The following is a 14,254-nucleotide window of genomic DNA, read 5'->3' as shown; positions in this document are numbered from 1 at the left end:
GGTACAATACTTGAGGAAAATGTTAAGAGATGAACAATGATAAATGTTTATGTAACACACATGCACAATCACAAGAGCATTCAATTTAGCTCCTGTTTTACACTGTTCTGAGCAACAATCTATTCAATTAATCATGTATTGTTCTCTCGACAGAATGTGATATTTCACATCCTTTTGTGAATCCTTTATCATGCGATACTGATATGACACCAGTATGGTACCTCATTCAAAGTGTGTGATTGGAGAAACTTTTCAGGATTGGAGTAAAACCAGGTTTGAAGTCATTTTAAAATCTAAAGCATGAAATCAGCAGAAAGAAAGAGAACTTACAGCCATTGTTTCATGAACACTTACTTCACCAAAAAAACTTCCTTAAAAATAAAAGTAATTTTTTTATTCATACGAGCTGCGCTCTGGGTAAACCGGGCTTAATGCATTTGCTTAAAGTGTCCTTCCATATCTGCACAGGCTAATCAGGAACAACACTTTCTGCATATACTTTATTCTCGATAAGATGAGACTTCCTTAATAAAAAATACCACATTAGTGGAAAGTGTTGTCACGGATTAGCATGTGCAGACGGCACAGGCAAGTCTGGGATGACATTTTACACACATGCATTAAGCCTGGAATGTCCAAACCGCAACACTAGCTCTCACCAGTTTGACTTCGAGCAGCAATGGCTCCAGCCAGTTGGTGTTACACTCGCAGTGGCTGTCAAGGAAGGTAAGCACAGGAGCCTGCGCAGCATTGGCTCCCTTCACCCTCGACCTCATCAGGCCCTCCCGTTGGTTGTTGCGTATCAGCTTCACCTTCTGGATTCGCGCCAAGTCGATTCCATCAGAAGCTGGTAATAAGAATCCAAATTTAGAATTGGACACTTTCATTTTTTGCCATTGGTTCACCAAATCGGTATTACAATACTTTTTGTATAGAGGACATACAATACTTTTTTTATTTTAGGGACTTATTTACATTGTGCTTATTTGTATGCTTAATGTTTCTTTCAAATATTTAAGATAATTGTTTTATAAAATGAGTTATTTGTTAGACCCTTGTTTAAACCAATTTACAAATCAGTTATCAAAAACGCCTCCAAAAACTATAACTTGTAAAATATTTTAGAAATATGTCTATTTAATTATAACTGAATGCGGTGGTGATACAATTACATAGCCCTAAATATGAAACATGTGAAAATGAAAATAGTAAACACTCTTACAGAGGAATCCATTCACCATCATTGCTAAAGTCATCTACAAGTATGATAGAGGAATTAACCGAATCCACTCACCATCATTGCTAAAGTCGTCTACAAGTATGATAGAGGAATCCACTCACCATCATTGCTAAAGTCGTCTACAAGGATGATCTCTGTCAATAAATGAGAAGGACTCTTGCGAAAAACACTGAAAACAAAACATATATAGAATGTAAAATGTAAATAGATCACTTCTTGTTTTATCAAAATAGACACACAATTAATTTGAAGAGTCTTGTATAAGTTTTTGTATTGATTATTTGTTAACACTGTAGCCAGTCTGCAAAATTAACCCATCGCCTGATCGCCAATGCGATGAAATCTCAGCTCTGGCGATGTAAAAAATGAATATAGATCGCCTGAATTGCGATGAAAAAAAAATCAGAGAAAATAAACCAATAAATAATCAATTTACGCATTTCAGGTGTAAATTCTTACAGTGACACCGCTTTGGTTACTTCCCTTAGTTTTCTATCGTTAGTGATCTCCCTTAGATGTTATAGAGAGTGTAAAGTCCGGCTCGCATATTTAAAATGTCGTAATACTTTTGGTAAACTGAAATTCCATTCTACGCCGATAAATGAAATAATAGTGCGTTTTTTTTATAAATTAAGTAAAACGGTTGAATGTATGTTATTAATAGCCTTGAAATTACGAAATAACCGTAACAGTGTTTATTATTCATATGATTAAGATCGATACCCGTGAGCACCGGCTTTGAATTTGTACTGGTAAATACTTGCTGCCGAGAATTACACTTTTTTCGTCTGCTAAGGTCAAAAATGTTTAAGCTTAAAGCGCCGACATCTAGTTCTGTCCCTGGAAAAAAGAAGTTGCCACCACCAACGGATGAGACTGTAGCGAAACGCAGGAAATATGAGCAGCAAGTATGTTGCACTTTTAGTCCTATTCGTAGGCGGCTAAGGATAAAGACGCGCTTGTACTTTTTTCATTTTCTCGAATATGCCATGTGGGCGGGGTAGTTTAAAATGAAGGACTGATCATTCATATCACAATACAAGTTGACTACGAGATCAGGGTTTTAATTAATAGTTATTGCAAAGCCATTAGAGTGTAAAAACAGTTTACTATACTATTATTTATTTAATTATTGTCTGTTTCGCGTGATCTACTGCCGGAGATTAACTAGTTTATTCGGTCACTGCTTTATATAATAAGCCTTTAATCTTAACCCCCCAATTGCAATCTATATGGAACTTTAAATAACGACTGTTGTTGAATCGTCCTTTCATGATAATGTCACTGTAATGAATTCATTTTTGTCTGGCTATGAAAAATTCCCTCTGGCTATGACATTTTCAAAGTTTCATAGCCACATTGGCTATGAAGACAAAAAAGTTAGTTTTGCAGACTGCTGTAGCTGTCTTTTCCAGAAGTTACAAATGATGCTTTCATCAAAAAGAGAGATTTTTCATCTGCTACGATGCCAGTCTAAATAATCACAATGTATTGTACTGTGAGATTGTATACCTGACCACAGTTCTGAGCAGCGCTGATCTAGCCTCATTATGGAATGTAATTATAACACTGGTGGAAGGAAGATCAGAGGAATAGTCTTGACGTCTGCACCTGAAAAAACATGTTTAAAACAAATAAATTGAACATGTACATTATACGGTAATTACGATTCTCTGAACAAGTAAGACAGAACATTTCTCATTGCAAAAATGAATATTGAATTTTCTATGGGGTATATCATTCAAAATCTTCCTGAATTAATAAAAATATATGCTGGTTAAATAAAATCTTATGTATAATACTATAGACAATTCCAGAATCGATAAATTGACCGCTGCAATATTGGCTATCACGTGACCCGCTGCCATTACGGTACTGAAGAATCTGGTACACTACAGCGTTCAAAGATATCACAAAAAACATAAATGAATTATATTTCACATCCCTAAAAAATAAAAGTTAACTAAAAGTTATACATGCAAAATTTCCAACATATGTGTCTCTGCAACAATATTCAGTAACAACATGTTATGTTTAAGGCCGAAATAGCTGGGGTTTTAAAGAAGTCCTTTCAGTTCTGTCTTTGCTTAAAACACAATTATTTGTTTCTTGAATGTAAGTGTTTGAATATAATGTTAAAGTTTATATCAGCATCTATAGGCTGAAGTAAACTTTGTGATTTATAGCGTAGATCTAAATAGTTCTAAAGATATTAATAAGCGAAACTTTTATGGCCAAGGTACACAATTTGATTCCAAATCAGATATCTGCCTTTGTTTAAAACACTATTATTTCTTTAAAAAAACTTATATAGTTCCGGAGGGACTCATTAAGAAAATTTATAAGATTCAGAACTATGGCAGAAATTTTCTATTAAATAATTCATATCTTTTTTTTTCTAAACATTTATAACATGTATTGCGTTATAAATATTTCTTATTTATGAATTATTTTTAAAGGTAATGCAAAATATATAGCCGAAATAAAGTTTGTAATTTTAAATAAAATTTGTCCGCAAATACATGTATTTATAAGCTAAACTCAGTAAGGTTTCAGGTAGAGGCAAACTTTTTTATTAACAAGAGCTGTGTTTGTGAGACACAATGCCCCCTACTGCCCTTTGAAGCCGCACGGCAGATATTTTAGAAACAAGGTTATATTTTGAATGTAAAGGTCACAGTGACCTTGACCTTTGACCTAGTGACCTCAAACCATGTTTGATGGTAGATCTCAATGAGATGCATGCACATGTGAAGTTTAAAGAACATAGACCCAAGAGTTTTCATTTTATGAGCAAGGTTAAGTTTTTGGACAGACACAAACAATGACAGACAGACAGGCCAAAAACAATATACCCCCGATCATTCGATCTGGGGAAATAAAAAGTACCTGGTTTAGCCTAATACTTAAGTGTTTTTTATCAATATCTTTATTTAAAAATCGCTTTTAAGCTGAACCCGAAATTTTCAGCCTGAAATGAATTATGTGATATTAAATGAACTACGTGTAGTACAGGAGATATTAATTAGCAAAAAATGTGTAAGATGTCAGAACATGGAAAAGCTTTTTTTATTAAAAAGTGTTTATCTGCTTTTGCCTTTAACTGCATTTTTATTTTATTATTTAAATAGTATTTTACTTGTAAAATCAAAGTCTATAGCCTAAAAAACTGTTTTTGTGCTATTCTCAACATTTACTTAACTGATTTCTTGCTTTATTTTATGTTCTTAATAAAGTATTAATTTACGATATAAATGCTCCACATAACACATATGGAGCCGTAAGTAAACTTAAATAGTTCAAATAATGTGCTATACATTCCATAGACGTATTACAGTAAGTTCTTTGTGAAATTTTCACTTTAAAGTTTAGATTTAAAATAAACACTTAAAATTCAAACAAAATAGTTGATGTTTTTCATCGCTAATTAAGGATTGTCAATTCAAGCAGGATAATTGTCTTGAAAAACTCTGTATGCGATCGAGGCAAAAAAGCATTCCCTCAGTGGGAGACGATGTCCCACAGGTGGATTAAAAGTTTTAGTTGGTATTTTTGTGACACCACATTCTGCATGTCTGTAGATGCCGTTATTAAGATGAAAACCATGTGTCACCTTCAAATAACATGAAAAATGACAATGTGGGCCTAGTTCATGCTGAGTTGTATGACACTTATTCCTATTAACCACCAAATAACTGATAAAAATATTTATTTAAAAAAAGACGAACTATTATGTGATGATCAAATCGATAACAGAAACTATTTAAATCTTCAAATATATTAAATATAATCGCTTTACGTCATTTTATTGCACAGGTATCTACATAGTTCACTGTATTATTTGGTACCGTAATGGAGGTGCATGCCAGTATTCAGGGGCGGTAATCTGGGAGTTATCAATTTCTGGAGTTATCAATTGAATTGTAAAAAAATCCAATTTGTTTCATTTCTATGTTAAAAACTTATTAAGTTCTGATAACATTGTTGGCATATGTGTTTCCATTCCAATATAAGTGTTAAGCAGCACTTCCACTAGCTTTCATAAGTTTGAAGTCCTGACCTCCAAGCCTTAAATTTTGGACGATCAAGTCATACATGTACGGTTGGAAGTCCCATTTTTATTTCAGTATTTTAATAAACCCTACCCTATGTGTTGATTGCTTGATGCATACATGTTCCAACTCTATCCATTGCCCTATAATCTGTGTGTAATTACGAGTTGTATTTTCAAACCTAAAATATGACCTATATTGACGATGAATGCGTTTATGAATTGCATCAACACAGACGTCCGCTATTTAAAGCATGAGCATTTACAAAGCAAATTGTGGGATTGGGGAATTCTTATTGAACATGCATGAATCACATGGCAAATACATCGTTATAACAAAATCATTATTCAATGTATTTTCAATTCGCATAAGTAAACGTATTATCCTAAAAGCATCTCCAGGTTTTATTATACATGCAAAGTTAAAAAAATCAAGCCACAAATGAACATTTTTCATGTAAACCCTTTGTACTTTCAGATTAAAAGCATGCAAAATTAGACTTTATGTACACAATCACGTAATACTTACTCGAGGAAAGCGTGGGCTTTAATATTTGATTGCTAAATACAATATTTTTTTCTCAGAGACGTTCAGTCAGATCTTTTCTTTTGGTTAAAAAAATGTAGACACTTTTTCACTGCAGTTGTTTAGATAGGTCAGTATTGATCTGTGATGTGTGCAGTTATTGTATACACCTTGTGTGTGTATCAGAGTTTATTTACAGGTCCTACTGGCCTCTTCACGAGGTCTTTGTAGCCCGACCTGAATTGTATACACCTTTCTTTCTTCTTCATTATTTTTTATCGAGTGCACCGGGATTGTCTCCCATATGGCCATCGCCCCCAGAAAGACGTGTTAGTTGGTTACGGGGGATAGTGCAAGATACAGGAAACACCACTTTCCAGAGGTGACCCTGGGTCTTTTAGTGCCCGGTGTATAGCACCTAGTACACTGCACCTCGGTTTAACATCTTATGCCAAAGACGAGTTAGTAGGTTAGGTGCAGCGGGGGATCGAACCAGCGATCTCTGGATTGTGAAGCCAGTGTGTTCCTACTGGACCACGGATCCGCTACTTGTATACACCTTGGCATGGGATAGGCCTATATAGGGCTGTCTGAATGCTGATTGGCTCATGTGATTACCAACAAGAATTTGATTGACAGCTGGAAAAATCAATATTGGCCACTTGCTGAGAAATTCATGCCATACAGCAGCTTGTAGGCCGAGTTACAGGATTGAATGATAAGTGTTGAGATTTATACGTGCTGTGTATTAGACAACGAACTTCCTTCAGATGTAGAATGGACGTACGATTGCCGTTTTTGGGTGTTATTTATGCCTGGACGTCTACTAACTGGACGCGCTTATTAAGTTTTAAAGATATTACTGTTTGTTAAAACCTATGACATTGTCTGTGTGCAGCATGTCTTCATGACCCATAGCTATTTTTATTTGAAAGTGTAATTAAAGCGACTTTATTTAAGGAGGTTGTCACAGATGACGAGCATAGTGAAGTCAGACTGATACCACATTTTGGATTTATTTAGAAAAATTTAACATGAACATAAAAAATAATGAGAAGTGAAAAAAAGAAGAGTCTTTATTTAATTTCTCTGATAAAAGTTAGCTTAAGTCTCCTAAAGGAATCAGTTTTCTAACAGCTGTCGGACAGACATACTGATTTTTTATTATAATAAATATCTGACGTATTCAATCTTTTTCAATTTAAGAAGTAGGACCTGTTTTCTGAAAATTTATCTTGTAAGTCATCCATCTGAAGGCAAATGTTTACTTATTAATATTAGCCTCCAGTCCAGCTTCAAGTTTATAAAGAATAGTTTTTAAAAAGGTTTATTTAAAACCCTGTAAACATTGCAAACTACATACAATCATCATGTTGAGTTAACCAGCAATAATTTGTATCTCTAAATTAAGAAAACAAGTTTGTTAAACTTTACTTACAATGCGTTTCTAGTGTCTGGAACATCTCTGTTGGACTTGGTGTCATCACTGGCTTTTTGGTTAAATTTATTTCTGTTGTAAAAGTCTTCACCAGGTTGCAGTGCATTTTTACTAATATAAACGCTCTCCTCAAATTGTTCCCATGGAACATCATCAGGACCATCATATAAAGCATTCTGATTTACAGCGTGAGCACTTTGCTTCGGATGTTCTTTGACAAAAGGTAAATCTGGCAATGGTCTGTGTGGATCAACAGGTTCTATATGCAAGTTTCTTTCAGGCTCTGGCTTCTTCGGTATAGCATATGTGGGTTCTTTGTTTGAAATGAATTTGTCTTGATCTTGGTCTAATTCAATCTCAGCTGGCATAACAACATGTCTTTGGTATCTAAGTTCTGCATTAGCTTCCTAAAAATCAAAATGTTTTCTACCATGATTAGTATTAATAAAATGTTAATTTTAAATGGATACACCAGTCACATAACAACAAAATAACTGAAGACAACCTTCAAGGCAGACAATGCTTGTAGCAAAACTTGAAGGCACCATGTACAATTTATTAAACGTGAGATACTTCTAAGAAAGCCACGTGCATGATCACAGTGTTTTCATGGAAATATATGGGTTCACAATGCCTCCCATTCCCATTGCCTTTAACCCATTTATGCCTAGTGGACTCTCCCATCCTTCTAAATTGGATAAATTTATTTCCAAACTTAGGGATGTCTAGTATATTTATTTCTATATTAAGAATATTTCTTACAGAAATTCCTTTAAGCAAACAGCGCAGACCCTGATGAGACACCGCATCATGTGGCGTCTCATTTGGATCTACGCTGTTTGCCAGGACTTTTTTCAAGATGCTAGGCATAAATGGGTCAAAGTTATGTATTTACCCCCTAAATTAACCCTAAGTTTATATAAAAATCACCTCATAATGTTACTTATAATGTTAATATGTTATAATGTGAAAAAACAAAATCAGAGAAAAAATAACCTAGACACTCACAGAGTACAGCACGTGTAAAATTTGTCCTCACATGTCAACTGTAAAAATATTGACCATTCAAAAACATAAAACAAGGGGTGATTGAATTTTTGGAAGGCATATCGTACAATTCCCTTATATTGAGGGTCTCATGATTTCGATCACTTTGTTTAAATAAGAATGCCGCACTTGTGATGACATCACACGCAGTGCTCCAGATAACATGTGTAAAGGCGTAAACACGAATTAAATTTCTTAAATAACGATTTAGATTTTAAATATTTGCGTAAAGTTACGCATTGAAAAAATAAAACACGAATTCGAAATTTTCGAAAGTGCGTAAAACTTCCAGTAGCAAATTATATACGGTAAACATTTCATCCCGGTTCTGACTCGTCTAGGCTCTCAATTAAAACTACAACTTTAAGTCAACGTCACTCAAGCGTTTGCTGTGAGGAGGAGCCACACCAAAGAACCGTCAAAAGGCCAAACAGTCTCGATTCTGTTCTCCTAGTATTGCAGGCGAGTCATTACTGTTTATTGTACCTTTTTAATTACACTTATCGTAATTTTTATACACAAGTAATATACTGTTTACCTATTCAATATGTCATTAAAATTAAATGTTCAATATAGTTTTGATATGACTTTAACGGTGAACAAAAGGCCATTATGACCTAAGCCGAAGTGTCAGTGAGCGTTTTACATAAAGACAAGATGCGTTTGTGAAACACAATGTCCCCCTATATGATGTTTGACCTTGAAGGATGACCTTGACCCTTCACCACTCAAAATGTGCAGCTCCATGAGATACACATGCATTTCAAATATAAAATTGCTAGCTTCAATATTGCAGAAGTGACATTACATGAGCAATTTTGACCCATATATTTGACCTTGAAGGATGACATTGACCTTGACCTTTCACCACTCAAAATGTGCAGCTCCATGAGATACACATGCATGCCAAATATCAAATTGCTATCTTCAATATTGCAAAAGTATTCATAAAATAAGCGATTTGGGCCACATATATTTGACCTCTGACCTTGAAGGATGACCTTGACCTTGACATTTCACCACTCAAATTGTGCAGCTCCATGAGATACACATGCATGCCAAATATCAAATTGCTATCTTCAATATTTCAAAAGTATTCATAAAATAAGCGATTTGGGCCACATATATTTGACCTCTGACATTGAAGGATCACCTTGACCTTGACTTTTCACCACTCAAAATGTGCAGCTCCATGAGATACACATGCATGCCAAATATCAAATTGATATCTTCAATATTGCAAAAGTATTCATTAAATGAGGGATTTTGGCCACATATATTTGACCTCTGACCATGAAGGATGACCTTGACCTTGACCTTTCACCACTCAAAATGTGCAGCTCCATGAGATACACATGCATGCCAAATATCAAGTTGCTATATTCAATATAGCAAAAGTTATTGCAAAATGTCAAAGTTGGCGCAAACCAACCAACCAACCAACAGACTGGGCAAAAACAATATGTCCCCCACTACTATAGTGGGGGACATAAAAATGGCCGACCGAAGCGGTGTATCGAAGGGTGAAAGGCAAAAAAAGCCATTTCAGTGTCTAAAGTCCACGCTGCACGCATTCTTTCAATTAGATTCAAATACCCAAAGCATGGTTTCATCAATAATTGATCAACTTATAAGCTCTTGCGTAAATGACTGTGAATCTAAAGCACTAAAAAAACATTCAGGTTCAGACCAGAAAAAGCTGTCCGATTATGGGAAAGCAAGAAACGGAGAACGAAAGCCAGGCTTTTCCAAGAGTATAAACCAAAATGTTGAATTGTTGATGTGTGAAAAACAATGAATAAAAAATTATTTGGTAATATATTGTTAAGAATTAATTTTATAAATAGGGGGTGAAATAAGAATTAATTTTCATAATAGGGAGTAAATAAGAATTTGACTAAATTTTTATCTGGAGCTCTGATCACACCCATGCAATCCTCTTATTTTGTTTCATTAACATTACTGCACTTGAAAATAAATACAGACACGACTAAAATGAGCGAATATCAAATATAATTGCACTTCAAAATCTTACTCCAACTGAAAAAAAAACAAGAAATGTGTTTGTCAGAAATGCAATTCCTCCAACTGCGCCACTTTGATTTATTTATTATTGTTTTTTATTATATCCCTTTAAAAAATATTACTTCCATTGTAAAAATGATCTGTACCTGCAAAATGATAAATAGAAATTATCTCCCTTTAAAGCTTATTACTTCCCTTTGATATGTTTTTTTATGTTTGACCTTGAAGGATGACCTTGACCTTTCACAACTCAAAATGAGCAGCTCCATGAGATACACATGCATGCCAAATATCAAGTTGCTATCTTCAATATTGCAAAAGTTATGGCCAATGTTAAAGTTTTCGGACGGACAACGGACGGAAAGACAGTTCAAATGCTATATGCCACCCTATTGGGGGCATAAAAACTTATCCCTATTCCATTCAATTCTTTGGTCCTCTTCATTTAACTTCCACATACATTTTTTTTATTTCAACAAATGGCAAATGTTTGTGTTTTTGCAATTCTTTAGCACTTTTATGTGTCCATGTTGCTCAAAAGAAGATTGACCAATACAACATAAATTTGTTTCATTATAAATAAAAGTTATAAAAAAGTTTAATTACTGTTTCTGTTTGTATAAATATGTTTAGTGAATCAAATTTTTTAAGTTTTGTTGGCCTATTGCCTTTTTTAATCGAGTGCTCTCCCTTTTGGGATGTGATATCTCAATACCAGGTAAACAACGCGTGTAGTGAATGTTATCAGGATGCAGTGCTTTCCACAGGAATTTTTTCAGACGCCCTGGGGCCCATGGGGTGGGGAGGACTGTCCCCTCCGTACTTTGTTTACATTTTTAGAGGTCAATTACGTCATTTGGTGCGCTATGACTCTCAAAACAACAAATATAAAGTAATTGATGAAGATATGTTTATAAATTGTTATAAATAAATCCGTATCAACCTGATAGTGAATACTTACTACTTTTTTTAGTTTCTATTCATTACCCGATAATCCCGTATATTTTTTTAAAAACAAACTCTGGTAAACATTGACAATAAAAGTTTGAAAGAATTTCATAAACACATTTTTTTCTAAAGTATAAAATGGATTTCGGCATAAGTGGCTATTTAAAGATTTGATGAAATACTCCTACTAAACATGCGTAAATCAATACACCCAAGCTTTCCATGCAAATGACACGACGTTGTACATGCTGCATAATGTTCGCGTCCTTTCTTAGTTTCTATTGAGACAAAGAATCAATAGGAAATAAATAAGCATTGTTTTTTTAAGCTAGAATTTGTCAACGTCGTAGTAACATTTACATTCAGAAGAGTGTTTTGGATTACAAGTGCGTTAACATTAACATTCTGGAGTGGATTTTGGATTACAAATTTACTAATGCTCATTGGAGATTTCAACAAAACATTCAAAGCTGCGCAATGAATTCAACGATAATTTGTTAAAACGCTTAACAAGTCAAAAAAATGTTTTGACAGTATAATGCATGAAATGCGCAATTTCCACAAGGATTTTAGCAAGTTACCATCATTATTCTTCTAATTAACTGGCCAAGATTTCTGTGCCAGTTACTTGTACATCACGAGTTGTCTGCATGATTAAACTACAGGTATTGCATGCCTCAAGTGCTGTCTCTCTCATTGGTTAATATTGATTGTCCAAAACGTTTCACCTTAAGGCAGCTTAAGTTGGGTAAGGGCTTTAGTTGGGTAGTGATACATGTTATTGACAGAGGATTGTAAATCGTTTTTCAAAAGTTTCTGCGAAGTATTATCGCTTTGATAATTAGAAAGGCTAGTAGCCTAGTTGCAGAAACTGCGAAAATACACTGATCGGAAAAGTTCAGGCGAACGCGGACTCTGATTTTGACATTCAATAGCCCAGGCCAGGGACATTTAAATGGCCTGTGGGAAGCACTGGGGTGTGTCAGAAACTATTGGTTTTGTGTGGCTAAATACATTGTAAATAAAGAATTTTGACATGGATTTTATGGGAATAAAATTAATCTTTGAAGGTAAATTGTTTATTGCTGCTTTGTTTGCATTAATATATAAATAATTTCACTTGTTTCCTTATTCGCTCGATACACGTAATCAGAGGATTACTGGCATTAACAAATGTCAAAATGTCAAGAAACTGTTACTGCATTATGCTTTTATGGTATTTTTTGTAGTTTTTAACCAGAACTATTCTTTGAAATAAATGCTTCTGATTCGCCATGAATTGAAGCATTTGCTCGATAAGAAATTAAACCCAACTCAAAACGTGTGATACGTCAACAGAATCCCAATCCCTGTCGCTTCCTTTCCGCATTCGTGGGAAACAACATATGCCAAATACATCCCGTTCAAGAATTTAAAGGATCGCATATTATATTGTATATAATCACCTTTTCTGACGAAGATTTTAATACAAAGTACAGGATTCCTACTATCCAAATGCTGCAAATTAAAAATAAAATCCTATATTTCTTTCTCAACATTTTGCCAGAGTTTCATTTACCGGCCATGTTTACGTTAACCTGTCAATAATTGACCAATGAAAACGTTTCTTACAAATTAAAAGACTCAACGATAATAAATAAAAGGTAATATTTGGCTACACCATACTAAAGCTTCCAACTCATTTAGTTAGTTTGTCAATTAAACCGTTTAACATTCCATGCAATAGATAAGCTAATGAAACAACTTAAAAAATAGAATAGGAATAAATGCGTACTAGTAAAATGTTTTGCAATATCCCGCAGTATGAAATTAATTACGGTCTACTGAAATGTGCCCCTTACCAAATTCTATCTGTGAGTCGCAGAGTGCATGGGGAGGTATTGCATATTCACTTTTATTTTTGTACATAACAGATGGAATAATAATAATCATTCGTTTGTTAGTTCGAACGTTCCTTGCTCCTTTCAAAGTTGATAAATTCGCCCATAAGTCGGTCATAGCGCCAACCTAATATATAACAATTATTCTGAATAGACGTATTGTAGTAGAATTTTACATCCTAGAATCTAATGTTATAGTTTATAATACATAATTTCAAAAATTCGTTTAGACCTAGTACAAATTACTCACAACAATATGTTACCAAACAAAGATATGTGCCGTGCTCTGTGAAAAAGGGGTTTAATGCATGTGCGTAAAGTGTCGTCCCAGATTAGCCTGTGAAGTCCGCACAGGCTGATCTGGGACGACACTTTCCTCTTTATGATATTTTTCGTTTAAAGAAAGTCTCTTCTTAGCACAAATCTAGTTTTGGCGGAAAGTGTCGTCCCTGTTCGCGCATGCATTAAACCCCATTTTCACAGAGCGCGGCTCATATAATTGTTTTATATTGACTAAAATGCAATGGTACGTACCGCGTTATATCAATCATCTGGGCGTCTTGGATTTGATTGTATGCCTGATTTATAAATGAGTTAGTAAGCAACACATATAAAACTCGATTCTAATTTTAAGCATATTTTACTTCGGTTTGAAGAACCCATTTAATATGGAACAAGGTAAGTGACAACCCAAAGTCAACTGTCGCCCAATCATGTCGACACATGAAAATTAACGCGACACAGAGCACGACGCAAGGCATATGAACATGGCTTATTGAAGATCTAGGTTTTGGCCAAACAATTTGCATAAAAAATGAGTGCTGTTGACTGCCGTCGAGTGTGGTTGCTTATTGTCGTGTGATTAACCGTATTGGTATTCAAGGGACAAACATAACAATGCACGTGACAATTTGCATATTATTGACATACGATGATCGATACGATACGACACCGACTCACGAAGCACGAAAGTATTTCAATCAATTGTCGTCACGTGCCTAAACAAATGGTCGGGTTTTGCGAAATTTTACATGAACTGAAATGTTTATGCTGTTTGAGTAGCATGTTTTTACAAAAGGGTGCCCTGGACAAGCTGATT

The 14,254-nt window shown here is 34.6% G+C and overlaps 1 protein-coding gene across 2 annotated transcripts in view; it reads right to left on the bottom strand.

The window, feature by feature from the left end:
• Positions 1-12,863, bottom strand: part of LOC127873063 (polypeptide N-acetylgalactosaminyltransferase 2-like) — a 38,510-nt gene extending 25,647 nt beyond the window's left edge. For both annotated transcript variants that reach the window (XM_052416644.1, XM_052416645.1), the window contains exons 1-5: positions 12,721-12,863; positions 7,256-7,662; positions 2,753-2,851; positions 1,342-1,409; positions 660-847 (exon numbers count right to left, since the gene is read on the bottom strand). In XM_052416644.1, coding sequence (XP_052272604.1) covers positions 660-847; positions 1,342-1,409; positions 2,753-2,851; positions 7,256-7,662; positions 12,721-12,813 — 855 coding nt within the window. In that variant the 5' untranslated portion in view covers positions 12,814-12,863. The remainder of the gene's footprint in view (positions 1-659; positions 848-1,341; positions 1,410-2,752; positions 2,852-7,255; positions 7,663-12,720) is intronic.
• Positions 12,864-14,254: the final 1,391 nt, after the last annotated feature.

This window comes from Dreissena polymorpha, chromosome 3 (genome assembly GCF_020536995.1).
Source record: "Dreissena polymorpha isolate Duluth1 chromosome 3, UMN_Dpol_1.0, whole genome shotgun sequence".
NCBI classification, from domain to species: Eukaryota; Metazoa; Mollusca; class Bivalvia; order Myida; family Dreissenidae; genus Dreissena; species Dreissena polymorpha.
The sequence above is the reverse complement of the archived record's forward strand: the minus strand, read 5'-3'. Positions and strand labels throughout refer to the sequence as shown.